This window comes from Sylvia atricapilla, chromosome 6, assembly GCF_009819655.1.
Source record: "Sylvia atricapilla isolate bSylAtr1 chromosome 6, bSylAtr1.pri, whole genome shotgun sequence".
In the NCBI taxonomy this organism is placed as follows: domain Eukaryota; kingdom Metazoa; phylum Chordata; class Aves; order Passeriformes; family Sylviidae; genus Sylvia; species Sylvia atricapilla.
The window spans coordinates 10,522,495-10,549,754 of NC_089145.1; the positions used below are offsets into that span (position 1 = coordinate 10,522,495).

The 27,260-nt window shown below is 39.5% G+C and overlaps 2 protein-coding genes across 9 annotated transcripts; both read left to right on the forward strand.

Annotated features, from left to right (window-relative positions):
* Positions 1-2,279: 2,279 nt before the first annotated feature.
* On the forward strand, positions 2,280-11,556 carry LYVE1 (lymphatic vessel endothelial hyaluronan receptor 1). Its single transcript, XM_066320742.1, has 6 exons — positions 2,280-2,737; positions 6,119-6,278; positions 6,385-6,524; positions 8,796-9,092; positions 9,852-9,930; positions 11,161-11,556. Exons 1-6 carry the CDS (start codon positions 2,656-2,658, stop codon positions 11,345-11,347), a joined length of 945 nt encoding a protein of 314 aa, XP_066176839.1. The 5' UTR covers positions 2,280-2,655; the 3' UTR covers positions 11,348-11,556.
* A 3,566-nt stretch (positions 11,557-15,122) lies between these two features.
* RNF141 (ring finger protein 141) lies at positions 15,123-27,260 on the forward strand. 8 transcript variants are annotated; one of them, XM_066320746.1, is made up of 7 exons: positions 15,123-15,215; positions 15,550-15,890; positions 17,101-17,304; positions 18,770-18,878; positions 19,841-20,022; positions 23,017-23,124; positions 24,487-27,260. In XM_066320746.1, the coding sequence occupies exons 3-7, from the start codon at positions 17,120-17,122 to the stop codon at positions 24,635-24,637; spliced, it is 735 nt and encodes a 244-aa protein (XP_066176843.1). In that variant the 5' UTR covers positions 15,123-15,215; positions 15,550-15,890; positions 17,101-17,119; the 3' UTR covers positions 24,638-27,260. The 8 variants fall into 8 exon arrangements, with proteins under 8 accessions (XP_066176843.1, XP_066176847.1, XP_066176844.1 ...); XM_066320748.1 differs by lacking the exon at positions 15,550-15,890 and adding an exon at positions 16,575-16,664 and having other exon boundaries at positions 15,144-15,215; XM_066320749.1 differs by lacking the exon at positions 15,550-15,890 and adding an exon at positions 16,628-16,664 and having other exon boundaries at positions 15,160-15,215.

The window sequence follows — 27,260 nt, forward strand, 5'->3', positions numbered from 1 at the left end:
GTATTTTCTACATGAACTTTTGTTTGTTTGTTTGTTTGTTTCATCTACTGTTGTTCAGATATCAAGGTTCCTTTTGAAATTATTGTAGAGAACAGTTACATGTGTTCTGTCTTATCAAAAGTTTTCTGTTTAGCAACCCTCATCAGCTTTTTAAAACATGCTGACATAAAAGGCTGGGAATTTTTCATATAGGTTGCAATAAGTATTTAGGTCAAAGACTAATTAATTGTTCAGTATAGGTCTGCTTTTCTTTTACCACACTGATTATGAAGAAGACACACCAAAAAGTTAAAGACCTTTTGTACTGTTACATTCCAGATAAGTGATCTTCCATGCAGTTTTGAAACAGCTGAACTACAAAAAGGGAAGAAACGGACGAAAAACAATGTTATTTCAGTCTTGCTTCATCATTCTAAAACTTTTTTCTGCCCCTCCTAATCTGTAAGAGCTTGTGAAGGAGCTCATATTTTTGTTTGGTGTTGCAAAGGTGTTTATCTCATTTTTACATCTAAAAATCCTACTAAACATCAAGAGTTTGACTAAATGAACTTTGCCATGGTGAGGATAGTAGGCACAAAATGTTAAGACCTGTCAGGACAACTAACATGCAATTTTAAAATGTCAGAAACCCAGCTATTTATTAGTTTTCATGGTAGGAAACACTCAGCAGTTCAAGGTAAGCATTTTCAATGGTAATATTTCATTTCATTTTCTCAGTATTTTACAGCCACAGTCTGTAGTCCATGAGAGCTACAGAATAACTAATAATTTGTTTCTGCTTCTACCTTGTGAGTGAATTCTCTTACAGCCTTCTTCAGGTGAGAGCTAACTAAGTCTGATTACAGTATCTGACATTGCCATTTGTAGAGGCAGGTAAGTACAGCACAATAAGGGAGGGAACAGAAATTGGAGCTAGAAATTTGTCTCATTCAGTTTTACCAAATTCAGTTCCAAACCACAGCCGAGACACAACCCAATTTTCATTTCATCATTGCTAATGGAGACACATTTTTTGTGGAGACAAAATTTCACTGACCCTCAGCATTCTCCTCAGGCACTGTAGGTGCCTGTGTGTGTTACAGAGCACCATCTCATAACCCTGTTACATGCTGCTTCTGCAGCAGCATGTAACAGAGTTATTAGATGCCTGTGCCCCATTAAAGTTAATGTTCTTTCATATATTAACTGTGGGCTTTCTAAATGCAAACCACAGTTTAAAGAGGTAGATTTACACTGTTCAACTTGAGTTTAGAGGACTCTGAAAACAGCCTGGAGACACTGGACATCTAAAAGTTTGCTGAATCACAAATTGAACATGATGTAAGAAAATCATACTGTTGCAAATATAAAAAGACTGACACCATTCTGAACTGTAAAGCAGGTAAAGCAATTTATTTATTAGTCTTGGCATTGGCAAGGCATCACATAGAACCAGAGAGTGAGGCAGCAGGAGTTTCTTAGCCAAAAGAAAACTGGGCGCAGAGGCATAACTCTTTAAAAACATAAAACAGTTGCAAAACATAAGGGAGTAAATTATCTTCCATGTCCATTGCCAGCAGGAAAAGAAGTGATTGGTTTATACCAGGAAATGGCTAAGTTAGGTTAGAGTAGGGAATACCTTTGAACTGTAAAGAACAGTGATGCACTGAGCAAGAAAATTAGAGGAAATGTTAGGAATCTGCTGCTGGAAATCTTTGAGAACAGGTTGGACAAACATCTGTCAGGAATAATGTAGATACAGCAGACATGGCTGATACTAAAGGAATTAGCCCATCCCTTGAACTCCATTCCTGCTCTGTGTTTATTGGAACCTCTGGAAAAAAAAAAAAAAAAAAAAAAAAAAAAAAAAAAAAAAAAAAAACCACCAACTTTGCTAAGACTTCCTGAAGGTTTTCTAAGTTATTGCTGTGAGGATCATCTGTGTTTGAATCCACAGGAATCACTGTTTGTTGGAATGTCACAAAAGGCAGAAGTGATTGCACTGGCTGCCACCTCTGCATCTATGGTCTCACAAGGTATCCCATTTACAGTAGTGTATCTCCAAATCTCTTCAAAAATAAGTTTCATATTACCTCTGTGTTATGAGAATTTGTTTTGCTTTGGAATTCTAAAGAAAAAAAAAACCCAAACAAGTAAAACTACTTCATCAAGACAAATAGGACAATAGGGAATGGATGCCCTTCTAGTTCCAGTAAAAAAGAAAATTCTTATCTGGCATATTGTGATACAATAGATATGTTTTATTTACCAGCTCAATAGGCAACATGAATAATGATCTGTTGACCAGTAAAAGAGGAAAAAATAGCAAAATCAAAACCTCTTTCTAAGTGTTTACTGACTTAGCAGTCTAACATCCTTATCTCCCTTCCTCAGCCATGCTATCTGAATCAGCAGTAGTGAAATTTCTCAGCAACCCCTACATGAAAGTGAGTGGAAAGGGTGATTAGGGATTTCCGGTCTGTGACCTCGCCCTAGAGTGGGACAGTCAACCCATTGGCTCTGACATTCTTTCTATGAAGCAGTGCAGTGACAGCTGAAGTTGCTTTCCAGAAGTCATCTCATCATCTGACAGCATCCAATACCCTAGCTTTTCTTAGCACGGGAGACAATCTACCTTCAATTTCCTGCTTTTCTGAGTTTTCCAAGCTGGTGGCAATGGCAAATTATCTTGGAGTCACCTCAGCAGTGTCTTTCACCTGGGTTATGACATTCCTGGCTCAAAATTACTTTGTAACAGGTATGTAAAATTCCACTTTTTAAAGTCTTGGGAAAAGTAGCTGGATTTGCAAACAAAAATGTGGGGAAGGAGCATCTGTAAATGTGTTCCTGTCAAAGGAAACCACAGGGCTTTGAGAATACAGTACAACAAAACCTGGCATACAGGGCAACTTTCATTGTTGGTCTAGTTCAATTCCTGAAAATGCTGAAGCCTTTTTATCTAAATGCCACAGAACTCTTTATTTTAAAGATCTAGTATTGCATTTAGGATTAAGCTCAGATGTATTGAAATGTAACTTTATTTTGTATTATTTTAAGTACCAGAGCAAACTGTTTTGTAAAATCCTCGGAGAGCAGAACAGGAAACCAGTTCTCTTTCAGATTCCATTATCAGCTTGACAGAATCCATTCTAACTGCAGTAGCTGCTGAGATATCTGCAGATGCTCAGTACACACCAGAAGCCTCCAGATGCTTCATTTTTTCAAGGAGTTAATGCTTATTCTATTTATGTTAAAGAACATATATAGTTATTGCAGACAATTGATATTCTCACCTACTGAAAGACTTCTGGACTGAGCAAATTAGATGCTCAAGTCCTATTGAAATTCCAAAGGATTTGGAACCTTACAACAGTAGTGTCCTCCAGCAAAACCGACACTGTACAATTTCCACTGGGGAAAAGGAGAGCTTGAGGAAGTATACCCTTCCTTGGGACACCTTCTCACACACCCTCATGGCTCCAAGAGCTCCGGTTAAGCTCAGGGCTGACCTCCAGCTCTGTCTTGGAGCTGTTTTGTTGCATGTCCTGTCCCTCCTGTAGTGATTTGCTGACTGGGCTTCCACATATGGACTCAGGATTTAGGCTGCAGGTAACCTTGTCTCCAGCAAAGACTTTCAGGCATGTGTAGAACCATCTCCTGCTGTTCCCAAATGTACTTTCTGGATGTCTGACTCGTTGTCTTGCTCTTTGGGGCTGGCAGTGAAACCTGCCAGTGTCCCCACTGTGGTGCCCTGGTTGGTGAGGGCACAGCCCTGCCTGTCACCCTTTGCTCCTGGCCCGTTTCCTTGTGGAACAGCCTCACACTTGCTGCTCCCTGACACCAGCAGCCAAAGGGAACTCAAATAAATCAGAATGAAGGTTAGACACAAGACAAAGAGAAAAACAACAGCTTCCCCCCAAAAAGGCAAAAAGGGATTTTTTTGTTGTCGTTGTTACACAATAAGGCCAACATCCAGAGCTTACAAAAACAGAACCATTTTCTTCCTGTTATATGGCAACTTTGTCCTACTGTGAGATTCTTCTGTCTAGGTCTTCCCACTTATTTCACTGAAGAAGACCCAAATACTGAGCAGAATGGGCCAGGACTAGGTTACCTAAATAGAGCAGAGCTTAAAGTACAGCTATGTGCAGCCCATGGACCAAAAAGGATAATGATCCTTCTAAAGGATTAGTGTACAAACTCAGTCATCTTTAGAACAGAGTTCAGAGGTAATTTAAGAAGAAATGAAGAGACTTGAAGAGGCTAGTATTCTATTTTTGGATTCTTTCCTCACAGTGTGAAATTCATGACTTTTACAAAATCTGTCATTTACATCACTATTTTCTTTTAAAAGGCCTAGCACATTTTAAGACACAACTTTGGTCCAAATCCTAGAGTCACTTTTCTTATAATTTGCAACTTAAATTTCTGGCACTGAATTTCTGTAGTATGCTGTGTATCTATCGTGCAATACACAGGTGAAAGTATTTGTCCTGTAACTGAATGACTAATGAGTGTAGCAGTTCACAAGCACCTAGGTAATTTTCTAAGATTTCATTACATTCCTTTCAGTCAGCTGCTCAGTTTTATTTGAAATTTGTAAAGTTGGTCATTGAGAAGTTTCCTTCCTCAACATTGCTTTTTAAAAGTTGTATTGGCTCATATAGGGAAAATAGAGAGAAAATAGACACTAAATAAGGTAGATTTGAAGTCCTTGATAACAGCACAGATGCCTTCATCGAGCAGCAGGGCTTCTCTGCATCCCCCTGCAATGTGTTTGGGCTTGACTTATGTTCAGGCCAGGGCTGGATGCAGCCAGTTTGTCTGTGAACACTGCTCAAGGGTTCAGTGGCTTTACCTCTCTGCTGAGATAAAGCCACCTGATTCAAAGATCGCTCTTACAAATATTTAAACTAAATGTAAGCACAGCAGAAATGCATCATTTTCCAAAAGCCATTTCCAGCCTCACCACGTCCAGTGGGAGCAGGGGTTAAAAGCTTGTCTGGTTTCTTAGCATTCACACAAGCTTAGTCACCTTTTGCCCACTTCTCATCACAAAAGTGGCTTGGCTGCCAGATCTATCTTTTCATTCATAAAATTCAGTTTAACTTGTCTGGTTAAGAAGTCATGGGGTGGATTTGAAGGCATTGCTTCATCCTGCCTTGAGAATTTATGGACTACCTGTATTCCGAAGCACAGATTTTATGAAATATTCATTAGTGTATACACCTAGTGAATACAGTCTGACAAACATATTGAGCAAGGAAGTAACACCTGTAGCTGGTGATTATCTGACATGTCTGCAATGAAAGGCAGAAATGTTACATTTGACAGGGCAATTACCGTAGGTAACTCCAAAAGAATCTTTTTTTTCCAGTAAATGCTCCCAGTAAAATATGGAGGCAAACTAGTAATATCCTTTTGCCTTATTTGTGCTAAATTCTGAATTCTGTCCTATGCCCTTAACACAGATAAGAAAGAAGAGCAAATGTAACCTGAGCTATGCACTTGCTGGTGCAGGTGTTACAAAGGGTGTGCCAGCTGTGGGCATTTAAAAATCTGGATGAACTGCCTGGAAAAGTGTTAAATTCACCTGGCCTTTCTCCTCTTTTCCTGCTCCCTGTCAAACTCAGTAAATGGAACACTTGACAGTGTCTGGGGGATGCAAGCATTATGCAAAGCTAGGAAAAGAAAAAGAAAAAAAGTTTAGGAAGAATAAGGAACATCAGAAAGGATACAATCTTTTTATTTTCTTATTGGTATATTAATTCCATGAAAAAATATGTATATTTCCTTTGCTGTTATATACTTTACCATCTTGATAAGAAGGGTATAATAACAGAATCAATGCCATGGTGCAACAGCTAGCTTTAATTTATTAAAAAAAAAAGAAAAGAGAGAAAAAAGGCTGTATATGCATTTATTCCAATTTCAGTCAAACCTCTTGAAATCTCAAACTTTTGAGTTAAAAAATACGTTCTATTTTTAAAATATGTCTTTTATGCTAGCAATTAGTTTTTTGCTACCCTCAAGCTGGAAACTTTAAAAAGTTTTCAATTCCATTGATCTTAAATTCTTTATGAGGAACAAACATTAATATTCAAATACTAACCTTGACTATTTTATGGCTTAATTACAGGTTCCATTAATTCACCTTGCAGGATCAAAGGTATAGGAATTTATCTTGATCAGAAAGCAAATTTCTCAGAAGCAAGTAATGGATGTAACCAATTCAATCTACAGCTGGCAAGTAAAACACAAGTTGAAGAGGCTCTGAAACATGGCTTTGAAACATGCAAGTATGTGCCATCAGTTAGTGACCCACTACCTTTAGTAAGCACCTTCACACACAGCTGAGGCTGGTGATAAATCTCATACTAAAAGCACTGATGCTTTTTCTTGTAGCTTTGGATGGGTGAAAGAGGGATTTGTTGTTATTCCTCGGATAACATCCAACCAGAAATGTGGTCAGGGAAAAACTGGGATAGTACCATGGAACACTGGCAAGGAAAAAAAATTTCATGTCTACTGCTTCAATTCCTCAGGTATGTAAGCATGACAACTACATTTTTTGTGTGTTTTGGCTTATATCAGTTTTTTTTAATCTACATGAAAAAAATATTTTAAATTAATAATTTCCTATAATTTGTTGACCCCTTCCCCCAGTCTTAAACATTGTCAATCTGTTCTTAGCTCCGAAGCTTCCAAGAAATGCAAAAGGTGAATTCAGTTAATCCCAATTAATAATTTGGTGCTGCCATGAAAGCTCTTGAGGAAGAGTTTGCTTTTACCATTCTGTAATGTTGACAGTGCTCTTAATATATTTTGATTATTTGGGCATGATAATTTAAAGGAGAATGACTGAATCTTTAACCAGGGTGTCTATGTGTGATGTGTCTGTTCTTGCAAAAAGGCCAAGAGTGGGGTACTTCAGGAAAACTGGAATTTTTTTTAAATAAAGGGAAGTCTATCTATTAAGCAAAATTAAATTATAAGCCAGAACTGCCAAGAGACCATGAAACTAATTAGATTCCCAATCAGTAAAATTCAACAGCTCTTTTTAATTTGCATCATCCTAGATGTGAAAAGACCTGCCCTTCCCCTCACTGCTATTTCCAGATTGAAGATCCAACAGCAGAACTTGGGCCTTGATATAAGTTAGATCTCAGCACAATAGATCAGTATTGTTTCTTAATGGCTTCTGTGGTATTACCTAAAAATATATAACTAGAGATATTGTTTTCCTACCTGTGTCCCATATCTATGGTTATTACATAACAAATATCCCAATAATTAGATCAAATAAAAGATAATTTCATTATATAAAATCAGTTCCTGGACTTTGCCAATGAGTTTTAGATAACAGGAACAAGAAAATATGTAAAAAATCTTTAAAAAGTAAAAATGTAAAGAAGTTTTCAGGAACACTGTGTGAACAAGGGCTGGAAAGCAGGAGAAAGATGGAGAGGCAGGACATGCCCATGCAAAGATGTAAAGACCTGAGAGCCTGCCTGGTGACTGAGCACTGGAGGTTCCAAAGAGACTGAGGATAAAGCTGTAAAGAGAAGGTCTATGCAACATGGTATTTCACTGCATGACATGTGTGTTATTGTGCATCAAAAGTGTTGGGTAGATTGGGTAAAGACGCAGCAAGTAACTCCGAATTATTTGCTTTGTTTTTCTTTAATTAAGATAAAAGAAATAGATATATGCTGTTGGAGCATGTGAAGAAAGTTAAGCTTGCTCAATGGTTCAAAAACCATTTAATGTATATTTCACATTGGGAAGATTCTGCAGTTCTTTATCTTAATTTCCAAACTGTTACCTGTTGTAGGCATTTCATTCCAAAATATTTGTCTGAAGCTCACTTTGTCAGTTTTCTTGTGCCAGAAAACTTGCCAGAAGCTCTTGAAAAACCATAGTGGAAAAAGTGTCAAGCCCCTGCCCTTTGGCATTTTATTCCGTAAAGGTGACTGCGTCATCAGGCTTCCCATGGGAATTCACTTGGAAAACAGCACATACATCATTTCCCTATCATTTAGGTTGTAACCTGGTTGCTACTTTAGTGAAATGTTTATAGCTTTACACAATACAGAATTTCACTAGCAAAGCTGAATTTTCACATTTTTGCAGGAGCCTGATTCAGAACTCAGTTTTTCCCATTCCATATAAAACTTCACTTGCACCTACATTTTTATACAGACAACGTCCACACCTATTAAATGACTTAATTTCTGGAAAATACTTTTTTTCTTCAAACCTGAAGGGTTTGTTTTTTTTTACTTCCTATCTTCTCCTCCCCACTTAGAATCAAATCTCCTTATTATCTCACACTGGTGCCTGATACATTTGAAACTTTTATGGGCTACATTTTTTTTACAGGAAATCAAATTAATTTTCCAAGCAGCAACATGCACATATTTTGAACATATATATAATATAATTGAAATATTTTTGAATATTGAATCTGCAGTTAAGCTTCCTGCTCTGTGTGATGTTATACTGTTGGGTTTTATGTGCAGTATTACTCTAGTTTTCATGAGGAATATAGTCACTGGTATGGAATCATAAAATGAGTACCACACTTGCTCAAAGGAGCGTGTAACTATGTGAGTAACGATAAAAGCTGTGTAATCTAGGTTGTAACCACATATTTGAAATAGGAATACCTGGTTTGGGCAAAGCTTTTGTGAGAAAAAAAAAATTAATAGTTTCCAGAAGGGAAAGACTGAAGAACAATTTCAATAAATGTGTGTGCAGTAAGTACAAAACTGGCATCCAACACAATTTTTATGAATTTCTTTTCCTTCCTGCAGATGTCCAGATTAATTCCTGTCAACCAGACCCAACTACAACCAAATCTCCTTCATCAACTGTATCAGGGGACTTGACTGCATATTCAGCCTCTGATTTGACTGAGAACATCACTGCAGTGCCCACTGTGACTGAGTCAGAACAATTCCTGAGAAAGAGATTTCGTGTCATTTGCGTGACTGAAACGATCTTGCCAACAGAGGCGCCCACCACACCAGTGCCAGAGGAGCACTCGCCCACTGACTCTCCCAAGCACACCCCCCACCTGGCCTTTAAGAATGATGCTGTTGTTTTTGGAGGTAAAGGCCTTATGTGGTAGTTATTTAATGAAAAGAGATAATTATGTAGAAGTTAGTAGTCAAACTGTTCACAGCTATTTTTGTTTGCTGCTCCACTGTCCATTTTGATATAGATGACCCTGGAGGCAGATTAGGAGTGTTATGGTTTTGCAGAATGAAGATTATAGGGCAGAGGATTTTAAAATAGCTTTTAAGAGGAATTAAGATCTGATTTTATACTTTATGATAAATTTTGAAATGGTGTAAGTTCATTCTGGTTATTGTGATTTGGGGTAAATAAATTTCTGAAAAAAACTTAGCCAACTCTCTCAGTGTAATGGAAAACTCACCAGGCTCTTAAAACCAAAAGAAGCCAAGAAAGTTTTAAGGAGAGTTGTACTCGAGATATGAGGTGTGAGTAAGCAATCCTAATACACAGCAGTGGAAGAATAGGCTAAATATGAGGAAAAGCATACTAACTGTAAGGATAGTTAATCACAAGAATGTTTTCTCTGTGCAGGTTATAAAAATCCTCCAATGAGCAGATTAGACAAATATCTGTCAGGGATGGCCTAAATACCAGTATAGTCTACCCTGGCAGAAGTGATCTGGAGTAACTCACCTTGTGATCTTCCTAATATTCTATTCTTTAGTTCATATGTATATACTCTTATACTAGGCTGTTTTTAGAATAATCCAGAGTTTTGCTCTTAAGCCTTCAAAACATCAGCTTTAAGTACACAAATAAAAACTCTGTGCTTGTATCACTTTTATCTGCAGGTATCCCCACTGCACTTCTCATACTGGCAATCATCTTCTTCATTATTTCAGTTGTTCTAGGAGTCTGTTATGTCAAAAGGTAAGTTGCATTTTTTTCTCTCTTGGACCAAAATAACTCCTAGAGTGCAATCACTGAATATTTAAATTATGTACTAAAGAGGAGAGAAGTAATGATGATGACATAATAGTGTTGCACAAATTTAAAAAATCTTAAACTCAGTTTTTATGCAGATAGATTTTTTTGTTGCTGTTGCCACTCCCTGCTTTAGAGAAGGAACACACAAAAAATATTGCCTATTTTTAACTGGTCATCCATGCCTAATGTGAGACATTTCCAAGTGTGTCAAAATAGCAACACTGAAATGTGCATCTGCTCATACACAAACCTGTTAATGCAGTTTTATCCTTCTTTTTTTTTTCTCTATGTCACACTCAAGGGGAAAGTTTTCATTATTGCACTATGATTTTGCTCAGAAAAAAATAATTGTTGAACTTGTTGGTGTAGGAAACGTAATCACAGAATGATTATATGTGGTGCTTTATTGAGGAGCTCGGGGAGTCAGGGTACAGACCCAAATCCAACTCCAATGAGGGCTCAAAATGTGTACAGTCTTATACCCTTTTGTTATACAAATCCAGGTCAATCATTAAGCCTCCCATTGTTCTATTGTATACAACCAAGCATGAATTTTGGTAAATATCTTCCCTTGTGATTCTCAAGATGCTGGTTTAAGGTAATAATCACATTCAGCTATCAACAATCATTACAATTATATCATCTATCTTATGATGATTAGGTACAATTTCACCTAATGTAATAGAGGATAGCTTTATTTCTAAGATACATAGGCCTAAGTACAAATCGTCCTAATCCTCCCTATCCCCTGATTACCCAGGCAAAGTTATACTTGATTTGGTTAAAACAATAGTATGAAAGCCACATCCTGGTTGCAGCGAAGCTGAGGTTCTACTCCCCAGCTTTGTGGCTGCAGAAATAATTTTAATTTTAACACTATACACTATCAAATTCATTTGTCAAACTTAGACCTTCAATACAGTGCATCATTAAATGCTACTAAAAAGTGTGCAATTCTCACCACAAATCCTGAATATACATTTTCTGTTTTTTAAAAAGTACCAAAATACTTCTTTAAAAAGCACACTGCTCAAGAAAGCACAATGATCTAGCATGCCACTATCCTCTGAGAGACTTCTGCTTGAGTAGGGTAATTTAATTCCAGCTGTTTTAGTGATGCTATCAAACTATGTCAGTATTTCTGCTTTACTATATTTTTTTTTCTTTTTAAAGGTACAAGAAAACCTTACCATTTTTAAACAAGAATCAGCAAAAAGAAACAGTTGTAACTACTGCTCTCAAAGAGACAAAATCAAATGACCAAACACCTGAGAAGGAAACACAGAATAATGGAAATAAGGTAGAAGAGTGTAAAACTAAGCCTGAGGCCACAGTAAAATGTTTAGAAGCAGAAGTTTAAAGGAAAGAATGTACAGTTCTTGATGGAAGTATAAAATGAAGCATACAGAACTTAGCAGTGTTTTTAAACATAATTGATTGTAAATACTCATCTTTTCTCTATCTTTAACATATGAAACCTTGTCTTTTAATAATTACATCTTTGGCAACAAAATATTCTTGCAAAAGAATACGGTATCTTATTTACTTGAAATAAATTCTACAAATCCATTTACAGCTCTTTTTTCATCTTTAATAAAGAAGCAATTAGGAATATGCTATTAACAGCATGCACTGCATTAACTATTTGCATGGAATTCAGATCAATATATAACAAAAAGGTTTGGATATCTGGCAGGAGGATGTCTGCTAGCCTAAAATGCTGATGCTGTAGTTCTTCCTCATGTAGATTAGCTTATTTTTATTCAGTAGTTTCATGCTGCTTTAAAAAATGTCTGTTTACAAACAGGAGAAACAGTTCTGTTTACAAGGGAGTAAAAACTCAAAGGATTAACCCATTGTCATTCAAACGCCCCAAGAAGGGTACAAAGAAGCTGATGTTTATATATAAATATATATATATATTTTTACAGCAATAACTTACTTTGATACCTTCATTGTATCATCATTTACTGTTTTATTTATTGAAATCATTATCATTCTTCCACATCAGATATTTTACACAGGGGGACAAAAAAGCCCTTGAACAAGACTTACACTGGAGATCTCTTATGTGTATTTAAGTGTGGCTCTCATAATAAAGGTCTCAGGTGGTCTGGGATGTCTCCAGTACTCCCTTGAAAAATAAACTGTGGTGCATATGTTTGTTTGGACAATTTATTCTCATGAAAACTGTCTCATGGTAAAAAGAATTCATATAACCTTAATGTTACAGAAGTAATTAGTTGTTCTAAAATAACAACACTAGCAGTTTATCAAATATTTTCCTGAATAAAGAATTTAGATATCTTTATGTGTGAAGGAGGTTGTTATGTCAAAGGAATTTTTCCTTCATCAGGCAACTTGAAAAACATAGTCTTAGATAATAATAATGATTTTAAAAATAGCAATAGAACTCCTCACCTATATTGTGTTTTTAACAGTGTAGTATACTGGGTTATGAACTTTGATATTTTCCACTCACATAAACTTTAAAATGCTCAGTGTTTATACATTCCACTAGTCATAATTTGTAGTTTATTTCTAACATCATGCTTAGCGATTCCCTGGGTTGCTCTTTTCTGGTTGTTTATTTGTTTTGGGGAATGTTTCAGTGGGGTTTTGTTTTTGGGGTTTAGGGAGATTTTTTGATAGTTCAGAAATATTTTATGGCTCCAGGTGAATCAGTACACCTCTAAAACCTGTTCATTTCAGATGTCCAGCAGCAGAATTTTAGCAGAAAAACATGCAACACAGGACAGCACTAGACACAGCTTTCCCAGACAGCTAAGTAACTCTCCTTGCAAAACATCACAGTAACACGTTATATTCTGGAATGGAAGTGTTCTGCGAGGAGTAGACAGCACAAGTAAGGCCTTCAGAAAAAGCCACAGCCACCAGTCATGAAGGTGCCAGAGCAGCAAATGGGCCTAAGGACACAGGCAAACGTAGTGGATTCCAGGTAGTTGGGGAAATTTTTTAAATCTCCTTTCTGCCTCTCATTTCCATGTTTTAGAGATTAGAAATTACCTGCTTCTTTATTCTTTTCCTATAGCCAAGAGATAATTATAATGTTGCTTCTGCTTTAGAGCTAAATAAGGGTGGGGTTTTTTTCCCCTGAAGTGTTTACTTGCTAAAAAAATATTATCCTGTTTTAATGAGATATTGCCTTAAGATCTAAATGTCTTATTTTATAATGTACCTTAAAAACTCAGCTTTCATCCCAACCTTCCCACTGATACCTGACCAATGCACGTGGTTTGATCTGCTCCTCCATTCCACTACACAATTTCTGCTAAAACCACAAGGGCTAAAGGAGCTGTGACACTGCTCTGTATGAAATAAAGGCAGTTGCAAGTACTAATCAGCAACTGCATTTGATATTGTCTGTATTTGATATTTTCTCTGTGTAGTCAGCACTACTCAATCACATTGGAATTGGAAAGTACAGAACATTCCTGCTCATTGTTTAATGGAATTGCAAGGCATGCACTACTACAACGCAAGCAGGAAGCATTTATTTAAGTATCTAGACCAAGAGTGTCAAACACCAAACTCTTAACTAAAGGTAGCAGAAACTGAAGAGGAATTCTGCATTATGTTTCCGATTTTTCTCAAGTGTTGCGCTTTTTTTTTTTTTTTTTTTTTTTTTTTTTTTTTTTAACACGAGACCTTCTCAGCAGTTCTGAAGCTCCTTGATGTGCCAGAGCTGCTCAAGCACCTTGGACAAATAACTCATCCCACCGAGCAGGAGAGCACAGTCTGTACTTGTCACTTGACAGTAACACCACTCAGATTCCCACACTGAGGCTACAGATGTTAGCTGACCTTAGGCAAAAGGGGTGCTTGGCCTGCAGGAAATACAACAAGTTTTCCAGTCCAGCCCAATCTCTGCCTGGAATATAGGAATGTCTTTGTCGTGGGAAGTACGTGTGTCCATGTGTGAACAGAAGCAGGCAGGAAGGGGAAGTACTACTCCTTTTCTCCTCTTTAAATTAAGGGGGAAAAAAAGGACGAGAATTAAATATTGCAGCATCAGGATGTGGATGACCCAGAGGATGTTCTAGGATGTCTGTTTCTCAATGGCTTGTTGTCCTTTATGGGTATTGGGTTTTTTGCAAAAAGGTCAGTGAGCATTGACCTTCGCCAGTCACATCCACCACCCACATCCTCCCTGCAGACCGGGATTTGCACCAGCAGCTGTGGCCTTGGATGATCCCAGTGAGCCAGGCACTCAGACTCCATTAAGCATCATTTAAATCACTCTTTAATAGAGCTCATAGTTAAGAGTGAAGGCACTGTGAACCCTAGGCAGTGCAGCAAGGAGTGTGTCTTGCTGAGGATGCAGCAAAGTGACAAGTGATCCCGTGTTTGTCAGTCCAACTATTACATAGAGGTTTTAAACCAACTCTATACAGCACTTCCGCTGTGTGTTAGAATGGATAATAGCATGGCCAGCAGGAGCAGGGCGGTGATTATCCCCTTGTACTGGGCTTTGGTGAGCCCACACCTCGAGTGCTGTGCCCGGTTCTGGGCTCCTTAGGAAGGACACTGAGGTGCTGGAGCAAGTCCAGAGAATGGAGCCAGGGAAGGGTCGGGAGCACAACTGTGATGAAGGAGCTGGGGTTGTTTAGCCTGGGGAAAAGGAGGCTCAGGGATGACCTTATCTCCCACTACAGCCGCCAGGAAGGAGGCTGTAACCAGGAGGGGGTGGGTCTCCCAGGAAAGCAGCGACAGGATGAGACGGCGAAGGATGTGCTAGGAGGTTCGGGTTCGAAAACAGCAAGACCTTCTTCACAGAAAGGTTGATCAGAGGAACGACTGCATGTGTCGCTCCGTGCCACGGTCTAATTGACACGGCAGTGTTTGTTTATATGTTGGGCGCGATAATCTCAGAGGCCTTTTCCAACCCAATTGACTCCGTGATTCTATGGATGTTCTGGCGGGGGCCGCTCCGCTCAGCGACAAGGCACCGCCGGCTGCCCCGGGTCCCTTACAGCCGGGACCAGAACGGAGGGAAGGACGAGGAGGGTTGGGAGGGCACGGCAGAGCCGCTCCGGCCCCGCTCCCGGCCCCGCGTCCGCCGTGTCCCGGCAACGGCGCGAGCCGCGCGTTGCGTCACCCCGCGCGCCGCCGCCGAGGGCGCGCCTGCGCGGCGCGGGGGAGCGGCCGCGGCGCTGCGGTGCCCGTGGGGCGGCGGCGGCTCCTCCGCGGGACGTGCCGGGGATGCGGTGAGCGGGGCGGGCGGGACCCGCCCCCCGCCGCCCCTCGGCGCCGAGCGCAAGGCCCGGCCGGGGGAAGCCGGCGGGTGCGGGCAGGGCCGGGCGGGGGGAGCGGGCGGGGCGGCCGTGACGCAGCCGGGCTGAGCGCGGCCCGTCCCGCGTCCGGCGCTGAGGGCCCGCACCGGGGGAGGGCGGGCGGGGCGCGCCGGGGCCGTGAGGGGCTGTGCCTGGGCCCATGCGCGCCGCTCGGGGCGCCTCGTGGGTCTGCGGTGACATGGGGTGTCCTGAAGGGTGAACAACAGGGAACATTTCATAGAGTGACAGGATTTGCCCTTGTTGGAAGGGATTCACAGGGATCAAAGTCCAGTTCCCGGCCCCGCGCAGGACACTCCAAGACTCCCCCCATGTGCCTGAGAGTGTTGTCCAAACGCTTCTTGAACTCTGCCAGGCTTGGTGCTGTGACCACTTTCCTGGAGAGACTGTTCCAGCGCTCTACCACCCTCGAGGTGAAACTTTTCCTGATATCCAGTTCTGCAGACACCCTCGCAGGTGTTTTCCCTCAGAGTTTTCAGTGCTGGGATGTAGGCGCTGAGCTCGGCCGGCCCGCTGAAGGCACGGTGCTCTCAGGAGCTCGGGGGAGCGCAGGGCTGGGAGATCCGGGAGGAGGTGCCTGGAAGGTGGCAGGTGGTGCTGTGGACGTGTGTGGCCTGGGCGTGTGCTCACCGAACACTCCCCGGGGAGCGGGGCGGGAGCCGTGTCGGGAGGGAGAAAAGCGGCTGGAGGGGCGGAGTATCGGTGCGCGAACAGAAATTGGTCACAATTCCAACCATAAATTGGAAGTTTACTGTGGTGAAATTCCGTCGTGCTTCAGCAGGCTCTGACAGGAGCTCTCTGTGTTTTTCTCACACCGTGGTGAGACACAAAAGCTGTGAATTTTGTTCTGGGTGGGGTTAGGCCCAAGTGCTGCTACAGCTACCTGCAGGGCAAAGTGCTGCTTTCCCTGCGATGTCTCTCGTCGGGAGGTTGTAACGCAGCGACTGTCAGACCGCTCCTGCTTGAGTTTAGGTGGTTGTTCTGCAGTTGGCTTTGCCCTCGCACACCTCTGTCTGTAGAAGTCGTAAAAGGGCCTGACACAACTGGTCTGCTTGAGAGACAATGAACTCTGCAGACAGGCATTTCAGGGGAAGTCAAATGCAGAGGGATCAACGGGAGTAAGTAGATAAATACTCAGAGGGCGTGGCATTAGTCCTTGGGCAGACTTTTGGGGAAAAACATTTGGGTGTGAAGGAAAGATGAAGTAAGTTGGCGTTGGAGACATTTGAGCAAGTCAGTTCTGTAATACATCCTAAAGTTGAGTGTTTTATGCAGATAGGGAGGTCTCTAAATTGGTTTATAGTGACATGAATTCCTTGGCTTACCAGTTTCAGAATGCTGTGGGAATTCTTTTGATCTGCCAATGTAAGTTTGATGTAAGAAAGCTGATCCCTAATGTGATGTCTATGTATAAACAGACATTGATGTGCTTTATTTGCAGACATTCTGATATTCACATGCACAGATATTTAGAATAAACAAAGATTGTCATAAATTACTATTGTAATCTTAAGATTTTTTTTCCTTTCCATTCCATTGGATGTGTTTATATATGTGTGTGTTGGAGCTGAATCTGTGTGGAAAGTTATCTCTATTTAATATATGTATTGCTGTAAGCAAAATAGTACATTTTTAGTAAGATTGTAATGCTACATTCCAGACTCTTGGAAGTATTTTGCCTTGTTTCTGATTTGACTGTTCAGGTTACGTTACTTGTGTGTGGAATAATTACTGTAGGCTAAAAGAAAGTGAGGGAGTAGCCACTCAAAACCGCAAAAATGTAACTCTCATATATTTTTAGCAGAGACTCTACACCTTGAATGAGAACTTCTCCCTGCAGAACTGAGGTGGAGAACTTCACCATGGGTCAACAGATTTCAAACCACACACAAACTGTAATTAACAAGTTGCCAGAAAAAGTGGCAAAGCATGCCTCTTTGGTTCAAGAAAGTGGTTTCCTAACCTATGAAGAGTTTCTGGGAAGAGTAGCTGAACTCAATGATATGTAAGCCTCTCTTTTTTTTTTTTTGTTTTGGGAGTGTGTGTTTTACAGAGACCTTGTATGCAATACATTATTGTGTGCTGCCTAAGCCAGAACTGCCCTGATGGTTTTGAAATGTTTCCTTCATTTTTTAATGTTTTTTACAATGGTTGTAATTACACTTCAAAGCCAAAGCCTTTTCTCCTCCTTAAATTCACTTTTCTCCAGTACTTTGCTTCCAGCAAGTGTTGCTCTCTCTTAAAAGTTCACAAGAGGTGATTTAGTGTCGTCTTTTTGTTAGTGTCAGCTGTGCCCCTTACTGTTCTCCCTTCACCTGAAGATGCAATGCTGCTTCCTCTCTGCTTGTCAGTTTGGGCAGGAAGGAGCAATAGAAGCCTGGCAGGGACAGCAGACCTGCATGAGGAGGGTGGCACTCGAGACAGAACTGTTTGTGACCATCCCTGCCACCTCTGCAGACATGCCAGGCTGCTCCTCATTAAGGATGAGATGTATCTTACTGTCCCAAACCAGTGACCTAGATAATGCCAAACAAAAGGCTGCTTTTTTTTTGTCAGATTTTTCATAGCCTGCCTTTTGTTTGACCAGTAAATGACAGTAAAAGGAAATGAGCAAAAAAGCAGTGTTGTCATTTTTAGCCTGTATTTTTGGTATAAAATGAGAGTGATAAAACGAGGTGGAAACACATACACGTTCAATAAGGATATTGTAATGTTTGCTGTTTAACTAAAATGTGAATTTATATTCAGTTTAGAAATTATCTTGGAGAGGGTCATACTTCTGTGAATGACCTTGAAGAACACACAGCTGTCTTCTGGGAAGACACATAAATAGATTTTGAAGTACATAACTTGTTGTTTTGCCTGAGACTCCAGGCATGTATCAGTATAATTCATTTCAAAATACTGTTATTCAAGTGGTTTCTTTCTTTCCAGTATTTACTTAAGCCTGAGTGTATTCTGATTCTTATGGAATAGATCGTTGTGTCTGTGTTCCATGAAAGAAAAAAAATCTTAGGTCACCTGACACATTCACCTGACTACCTCATTCTTAATATATCCTAACAAAAATACACCTCATCAGCTTAGGCTGGTACTCACAGGCTTTTTTTTAACATACCTGTTGAGGAAATAACCTTTTCAGATTGGATTGTGTGATTAGGGTAATAAACATTGAGAGTATATATGAATTTAAATGTTTATGAAGTACACAGCTTGCTGATGCTGGATCAAAAGACTTGCACAACCTTTTCTTAAGTTTGCTGTGCAACTTGAAGTGACATGGATTGTGTATTCCATGACATGCAGACAAGGTCATTAACTCTATACTTTGATGCCCCGGGGCAGTATTGCTAAAATCTCTTTTAAGGACAGAGAGCAGACAGGTGAACCATGAATAATCCCACTTGGCTGAGGCTGCTGATCTCTGCAGGTCCAGCACATGGCATTAAACTGATGTTGCTTTGTTTCAGTACTGCAAAATTGGCTTCTGGACAAGACAAACATCTGTTATTTGAAGTGCAGCCTGGGTCTGATTCTTCTGCTTTCTGGAAGGTGATCGTTAGGATAATATGTACCAAAGTAAGTGTGAACATTTTGATTTGATGGGCAGTTTGTATGCAAAGATTTGAGGACTGTCAGTTTTACTTGTAAAGTCCAACACCTGCCACGTGTTTTGATACAAATGATGTATTCAGAGATGCTGTTGGAGATAAATTAAGTCTAAATTCTAAGTTTCTGCAAAAAGCATGGCAACAAAAGCATTTTTATAACTAAGTTTAAAGGAGTGATGCCTTTCAGTAGAGCACTACAGCACTTTAGTTAGAAATGCAGGTGATTTGTGAGGTCAAGTAATCCAGTGGTACAACAAACTGCAAAGTGTAGATTTTGAATTAGTAGTAGAAATTAATCAGGTCTTTCAGGCATTATGAAAAGAGCTAGTGTGCCTGTACATAGTCTGATCTCTTAGAAAACTAATCTAAAGGTTAAATGTTTTATTTTATGACAAAAACTTATGAAATTTGCTCTATCTAATGAGGAAAATTTTCCCTCTCTATCCTATGATGTAAAGTCCTTTAATGAATCCCCTGAGCAATCTTAACATGTGGTTAAACAAGCCAAGTCTCAAACTCTGTTTGAAACCAAAAGTTAGTAGTTTTCTGTTTACTCCTAGTTCTCGTTAAGGCAGCCATCACTGTAGGCAATGTTAAGTTCAGATATCAAATGACTGTTGAGCCTGTGCTTGGTTCTAAGTTCAGCCCAGTTTTTGGGCATTAGGTCCTTACTCACACCTGAATCCATTTGCGTAGTGATGGCAATTGCCTTGCCCTAAATTGTGGCGCTGCCTGTGGTGTTCCTCATGCTGCAACCAGCTGTGGGCTGTCCTGACTCTTGCTGAGACAGACTGCACCTTGTTAGTGTGGTGAAGGACACTTAGGAGGGAAACAACTGCATTACATGAGAACTGCAGTGCTTTACAAACATTCTGAGCAATGCCGAGTTAAAATCTGATCAGTAATTGTAAACAATTCTTATATCTTAAGATAAATAAAACAAGTGGCATCGTGGAAGCTTCTAGAATCTTGAACTTATATCAGTTCACTCAACTTTATAAAGACATCACCAGTCAAGCAGCAGGAGTTCTTGCACAGAGTGATACTTCTGAAGGAGCTGCTGAGAGTTGGATGTCTCTGTCTTCGTGTCAGGCCAGCTTATGGATGGGAAGGTATTTTGATACACTTTAGCTTCTGACCCCAGTTACAGCATAAGCATTTTGGGAGCTGTGCTTCAAACCTGAACTACAAATACCTGCTGATGAGACCTGCTGGCTCTTGGCAGCTGCAGGCTTTGTACCATCACCAAACATGAACAGACACTTTCCCCTGCACCAAGGGAGCTGCAGTGCACTTGGGTGAAATCCTGAAATACGGTGCTGCCAGACCTTAGCTTCAGAACAACCTTTTTAGAGATCAGGTATAATATAAACATAGTATATGTTGGATCTCCTGAATAAGGAAGTGGGAGGAAACGGAATCAGCTGCAGCCACAAATCCAGGGGGTTTGACAGTGTTTGTTTAAACGGATTTTGTTATTGTTCCACTTAGACTTTCTCTTCCTCTTACATTTTGGCATGTGAAAGTTCCCATCTGTTGCCACTAGAAACCCATCAGTTATGGTAATAATTTAACTTGTAAGACTGGAAAAATGTGAACTGTCACTCTCCTGTTAACCTTCTGCTTTGTTAACCAGAGGAAAAACAAAAGACTGAGGTCAACACCTGCAATAGCTTCAGTTCAAACTGAATGTAACAGCAAGAAGCCTGTCACCCTTTCCCTGTGTGGAAGTTGCTGCTACCAGTAATTCCTTACTTTTCCTGAATAAGTTCAGGGTTCTAACTCAGTTTAAAGTGAAGTAGAGCTAGGTTTTACAAGAAAAGGTAGTAAATGGTAGAGTTCTCTATGCTCATCAGTGAAGAGCTGGCAGCCAGGTATTTTAATTAAATAGCTTGAGTGTGTCACACTTCAGCTGCTGGCAATGAAAAAGGGGTCACCTGTGTTGTCACTCATTAGAGGCCACTTGCTTTTCCAAGTCGGTGGATTGCAGAAGGTGTTATTTTCATTTCATTGAATTTCTTCTAAATTGTGAACATGTTTGAGAAAGACCAGGAAATTGGCTTTCTCAAGGTTATACCAGAACACAGTTTTTTCTGGAAATGGCCTTTTGCTTCAAACAGACAAACCAAACAACATAGACCCCAGATACTTATGCAAAACAACTTTATATATTGCTAAAGTCAATGAGGAAGATAAAAGGTTTCCTGTGTGAGTTTCTTTTTCAGTTTTTCAGACTTGGAGACAGGGGGAGATGAGCATCCTTCTTGTTTGTAAACTTCATCACTTGAGGCAGTACCAGTCAAAAATAAAGACAGAGTATGCTTTGTTAATATGATGCATTTTGGTGAGCTTGTGTCTTAGCTAAGTTTTTCAAGTTACTAAGGAAAATACAGGCTGAAGCACCTTCAGGTATTCTACACCAGTGAAATCTCCTGTATATTTCTCTGTGATAACCACCCATTTGCCTCAGTTCTTCTCACTGTTTGAGATTTTTCAGCTCTGCAAAGTTAGCCCTCACTGTCTAAAAATAGCAAGTGTTATCTGTTTAATTCTTATCTTTTTCCTCTACAATAATACCCCATTTCTCTACAACATCCACTTCCTATTCAGAGCATTCAAAATATGCCTAAGTGGTTTTATGCTTTCTGATAATGAAGAAATAAGCATTTCCTTAGTCTGTCACTCCTTTATTTTACTGTTTCTTCAGGAACTTAGTCCTGTGACTAAAGCTGATTTTGCAGAAACTGTATAAATAGGCCTTGTATAATTGCTTGTATAGACACCAGCAAATCTGAAAAATTCAAGTGCTCTTAAAGGTTAGTACTCAGAATTGCATGGGGGAGGAAAATGAGAGGGAACAGGTCTAAAGAACACAGTGAGAAGGCTTCTTGGAAACTGTTGTCCTCATTGTACGCAAATTACCATCTGTAAAAAAAATCTGTCATTTTAAAGTTATTTCTCCAAAAGCAAATTGAAAGGAACCTCCAAGGACCTGCTGAAAAATAAAACAAAGGCAGGCTGACTGCTGTTCAGAGCTGACTATTCTGTACTGTTCAAAAATGAATTTGACAAGCTCCTTTAGATGCCTAAGCAAAAATGGTCTGGTCAGTAGTCATTAAGGTGGACTAACTCCTGAAATGCCTTTTTGTTTTTCCTAGAATGCTGTCCTTGTCCCTCAGGCCAGAACAGGGGCTCCCAAATCCGGAGTTTTGGAAAACCCAAACATTTTAGAACATTTCCTTGGTTGTTTTGGAAGTAGCTGTGACTGTAAAAGTGCAAATTTTACATGTCTGGTTAGGCCAGTGAAACCTGAGGTTTTTGCACCTTTTCGCACTTGAGAAGTGTTGATGCTGCAAGTATTGAGATACTCTTGTTAAGAGCATTAGGTACAGATATCTGTTACTTGGGAAGAAGATGTAAAATGTCAATGTCTGTCTTGGGTAGTGAGATAATTTTTCTCTTTCCCCACCAACAGAAAAATCGGAGAGTTTAACTGGAAAAGCTGTGGTAACAGTCATCCTGAGAGTCCTAATTGAGGAGCAATCATGTGGAGCATATTGCAAGCCAAAATCAGCCTTTTCAATCTAATGAGCAGTTCAGCTCCTGGCATTTTGATGCCATGTGAAATGAGTGAACGTGCGTTCTGGTAGTGATGCTCTTGACATGCATCTTTGTGTCTGGGATATAAACCAGCACACAGAATTTTGCTAGAGTTCATTATGACCTAGTTCAGCCTGATGTGCAGTGACAGGAAGGCAGGTTCTTCTCCTGCCTTTAATGTAAACAGTGTTTCTGTTCTTCTGCCCAGTCATACTCCTAACACTTCCTTGTTGATACGAAAAGGGATTTCCAGAACCCTTGGCAACGCCAAGAGCACCTGACACAAATACTAACACAAAAACATGACAAAAGAAATAAATGCACATTCTGGTTTAGTTTAGTTCACTGCTGACACAGGCTGGGATGACATAAGTAGTCCATTCACAGATCAAAAGCACAGGTGTTTTTTCTGGCCATCGCTAATTATGAAAAATGTAGTAACTGGTGTAGTTACTGGGGCATAAATATCAAACATCTGAAAGAAAACAGTGTCTTCTCTTCTGCAGGGTTAAACAGCTGACAGATGAAGAGGAATGTTGCATCTGCATGGATGGGCGTGCTGATTTAATCCTGCCATGTGCTCACAGTTTCTGCCAGAAATGCATTGATAAATGGTAATATAGATGAAAGGGTATTAATTATTTTATAGTATGCATGTTTCAGTTTGGTTGGACAGATTCTATGGTTGCCATATAATTTAATGTCTGAAGCTATTTCCAAGCTAATGTACATATGATACATAACAAGCTTCAGTAAAATCAGACTGAAGCAGAAGAAAAGCGGGAAATTTTGTAAAAAAGAGATGTGAAAGTGCTCTTTAGAATTTATTTTGTAGTTTCTTGCATCTTTTTACTCTTCTAAAATTGAATTTTTATAGTCTTGCTCAGAATCTTGAGAAGATGGTATGTGCAGATGCTGGCATATTAATGCTTCACAAAGTCTCATTTAAGGCTTGTTAAGACTGTGCAAATATGAAGGCAAGTTTGACTGTCTGTCACTAACTTGGGAAATAACTATCAGAGGGATTTTTTTCCATATGGTATGCTTTCACTTCAGATAAATAGCATACAATTACTGATTTAAATATATCAGACTCCTCCAGAAAGATACTTCTTCTCAATGGCAGCACCTTCAGATTTACATATATAATGTGTAGCTTACAATGTTCAGCTTCATAGTAAATTAATTGAACACCTTTTCAGATTCCGCATCTCTGATATACCAGTTCTTGGGAAAGTGAGAGAGGAAAATTGTTCTGTGGAGGAGCACAGCTCTTGTCTGACCATGCAGGCATTCAAGGATTAGGGAAGTGTCCTGGCAGTCTGGCATTAGGGGACACAGACCTACTCTGTTAAAAAAGGGATTTTTTTTTGCTAGTTAATGCAATTGGTTCATAAGAATTTGGTTTGTGGCTTTTTGAAAGACTTACCAAGGAAGTTAATCTTGGTAAGAACACCAGGCTTCCACAGGGAGGAAACAGTAAAAAATCGCTGGATCTCAGAATACAGCAAGTCATTTCTCTCTTCTGGGAAAATATCGTAACATCTAACAGAAAGACAGGGCTTAGCTTAGTGGATGTGCTGGAGAGTGGATTATACACTGCTTTGACTGATGAATCAGCTGAACTCCTAAGTTCCAGTTACACCATGCTCTATTTTGGTCTGTAATTTTTAAGGTTGATCTCTTAATTTAGGCATAACACAGGCTCCCAGCTCAAACATAAGTGTTTGGGACCCCCGAGATGGTTTTCACTCAAAGAATGGAGCTCCATTGAGAAGTCTTCCTCACAAAGAAAGAAATTTTTAAACAAACAAAATAGATAGATGGCCTAATCCAGTTAATGTGATCATTCTGGAAGTTCCCACTGGGTTGGTTTTTGTTTGGCTTTTGTTTGTCTGTTTGGGGGCTCTTTTGGCTTTTTCTGGCCTGCCAGAGACTATCAGTGAAAACCACTCATGTCTGTGCCTTCCTAACAGGAGTGACCGCCACAGGAACTGTCCCGTGTGCCGCCGGCAGGTGACTGGGGCGGGAGACTCCTGGGTGGTGTCAGAGGCCCCTACAGAAGATGACATTGCCACTTACATCCTTAACATGGTGGATGAGGCGGGGCAGCCCCACAGGCCCTGACCCTGCCCACCAGGCTGATCATGGCAGAACCACTTGAAGTTTTTGTTTTCCCGGGCGTCTGGTTTTACCTCTCCTTGCCGTTCTTCCACAGTCTGTACTTTCCTTCTCCTCTTGGCTGCGGTGGGTCTGTGCTGCTCTCCTAAAGCACAGGCTATCTGAGCAAGTCTCTGTGTGTGAAGTCTTCATTATTAAACTGTTCTTTCGGCAAACTCTTTCATCATTAACACAGTTTACTTTAACAACAACGTTTGATATTAACAGTTCAACTACTCGATGAAGCAACTTGTAACAGCACAACTACAACAGCAAACTGTTTGAGCATCACAGTGTACTGCTACAGAGATGAACTACTGCAGATGGCTTGACCTCACAGTTCTACCCTTGAAAGCAGTCCCTTATTCACAACTAATGTGAATAAAGATGATGAGTTAGCACTAGTGGTTATTAATTTGAAATTTTACTGTTGAAACTTGACGATGTCCCACTGCCTGTTCTTAAGTATGAAGTTATTGCTGCTTTTAGGGTTTACAGGTACTTAATCTGATCTATTATGACTTTTAGTATTAATTATTTTAAATCTGTTTTGCAGAGTGTAGGCAGATCTGTATATGTATTTGTGCACTTCCCCATATTCTTCTAACAAGACTTATCTCTTAGAATATTTTTTTAAATATGATATTTAGCACAGTCTTATTAGCTTGGAAACATTAAACAGTTTTGTACACAATCATAAAAGCAGTAAATCAGCTTCTCAGTAGTTTTTGATAAAGAACAGCTAAAATTATTTCTAAACATTGGGCATATCTGAAGAGAATGCCTTTATTCGAATTAGTACTTAAGGTCTAGTTTAATCTGATGCTCTGGTTTTATCTGCCCTTGAGTTTTTGAAGAGATCTGAGTTAAAAGGTATTTGAAGAGTTACAAGTGATAATCTAAGTAAGGGTGCTTTACTTTTTATCTACAAGTGCAATATGCTTTTATGTAGCAGAGGGAAATTTCTTTAACAACAGTGTGGCTTGGAGCAAGATACGCCTGTGACAGCTTGGAAAAGGGATATCACAACTAGAGTGCAACAGTATTTTGTGTCTAGCAGAATAAAGTCTTTAAAGAGCTGAGTTTAGACAGTCTAAAATCATTAGTATTCAGGAAACCCATCTTAAGCCTCTTGTGCATGAATAGTGTTACGGAAATTAATGGCTACTGTAGAGAATTAATTTTTATATATAAATAAATAAATACTACTTTTTTTCACTCAGTAACCTCAAGTTAAAATATTCAAGTGTAGCATTTGAGGGAATATCAGCATAAATCTTGCTTACTGTGAGGCTGCTTTTTTTCTTTACCACATCTGTTAAAATTCTATGATGCCACAAGGCTTAAGTCATTTTGTCACAGACAGGTTCTGAACTAAAAGACATGTGCACATGTAGATATGCATATTTAGGTTCTTTTTCTTAATTGGCTGCAAAATAACTTAATTACATCAATTTGTTAGAGAATGTGCAATGTGCACAGCATATGGCACCTGTTTGAGCTTGGCTTATGACACCATTGTCAAATTCATCATAGGTTTTAAGACAAAGGAGCAACATACTCTTCATGTGTCTGCCATCTGAGAGCCAGTATGGCTTAGTGTGTAAATTTGTATTTAACTGTGGAAAAAGCCTTTTAGGAGTGTATATAGCTGAGAACTTTTTTTAATTTTTTTTCTCCTTTCTTAAGCCATTGATAGCAATGAGATATTCTTCAGTAAATCTATAGAGTGTTTGGTTGCATAAAGGTGGCTATTGTTTGGGCTAGAAATTATTACTGGCCCAGGATTTCCCACTAAAACATGTGCAAATATTCCTAATCATGCACCAGTTTGTTGTCTTTTTGCTTTTTGAGCTTGCAGTAGTCTGCGTTCAGAACTTTCAAATAACCTTTGAATTTTTTAAACTTTTTATATCACTGGAACAGAAAGAACATCTAAATGAAACCTTCAAGCTAACTTTATTTTTCAAGTACTTCAAGAATTATACCGAACTGAGATTTTGTAAGTTGACTTTCTGCTGAGAACTTACGTAAACTTCTTAAAATGTAATTTTATAATTATGCAAACAGGTTAATTGCAGCATAATGACAATTGCAATATAAACTAATGAAAAAATTATTTAAATAGTGAAAAAAGTAAACTTTGTATTCTGTACAGCTTTTTTAAATTAAGTTGCTGTAATTCACACTGCTGTGATGTAGATACTGTAATGTGTGCCTTGTAAAATATATGTACTGTATGTTATATGGAGAAATAGATACTTTCAACACTGAAAAACTAGTAATTTGGTACTGGTTGATATTACTTAGTCTGAAGTGCAACATTTAGCAAACAATTTTGGAAAAGGAATCCATTGGCATGGATGTGGCAATGAGTTGCAGAAGCTAGACCTTGAAAATGTGAATTACTGCAAATATCTGTTGGTGGGGGGCATTAGAACAAATTAACTTTCTTGTGTTAAGTGAACATTTCTTACAGGTTTAATGTGAAATTGTAACTTAAACATTAGAGATGGTATTAACAGCTAAGAACATTCCACTATATTAAACTGTGTGTATGAATTGTGCAATAAAGTTACTTTGGAAGAAA

Coding starts and splice junctions, on each gene's coding strand:
- LYVE1 (XM_066320742.1), top strand. CDS start 2,656: ATGGCAAATTATCTTGGAGTCACCTCAGCAGTGTCTTTCACCTGGGTT. Junction 6,279..6,384: donor CATGGCTTTGAAACATGCAA/GTATGTGCCATC, acceptor TTTTTCTTGTAG/CTTTGGATGGGTGAAAGAGG. Junction 9,093..9,851: donor TGATGCTGTTGTTTTTGGAG/GTAAAGGCCTTA, acceptor TTTTATCTGCAG/GTATCCCCACTGCACTTCTC.
- RNF141 (XM_066320746.1), top strand. CDS start 17,120: ATGAGAACTTCTCCCTGCAGAACTGAGGTGGAGAACTTCACCATGGGT. Junction 17,305..18,769: donor GTAGCTGAACTCAATGATAT/GTAAGCCTCTCT, acceptor GCTTTGTTTCAG/TACTGCAAAATTGGCTTCTG. Junction 23,125..24,486: donor CAGAAATGCATTGATAAATG/GTAATATAGATG, acceptor CCTTCCTAACAG/GAGTGACCGCCACAGGAACT.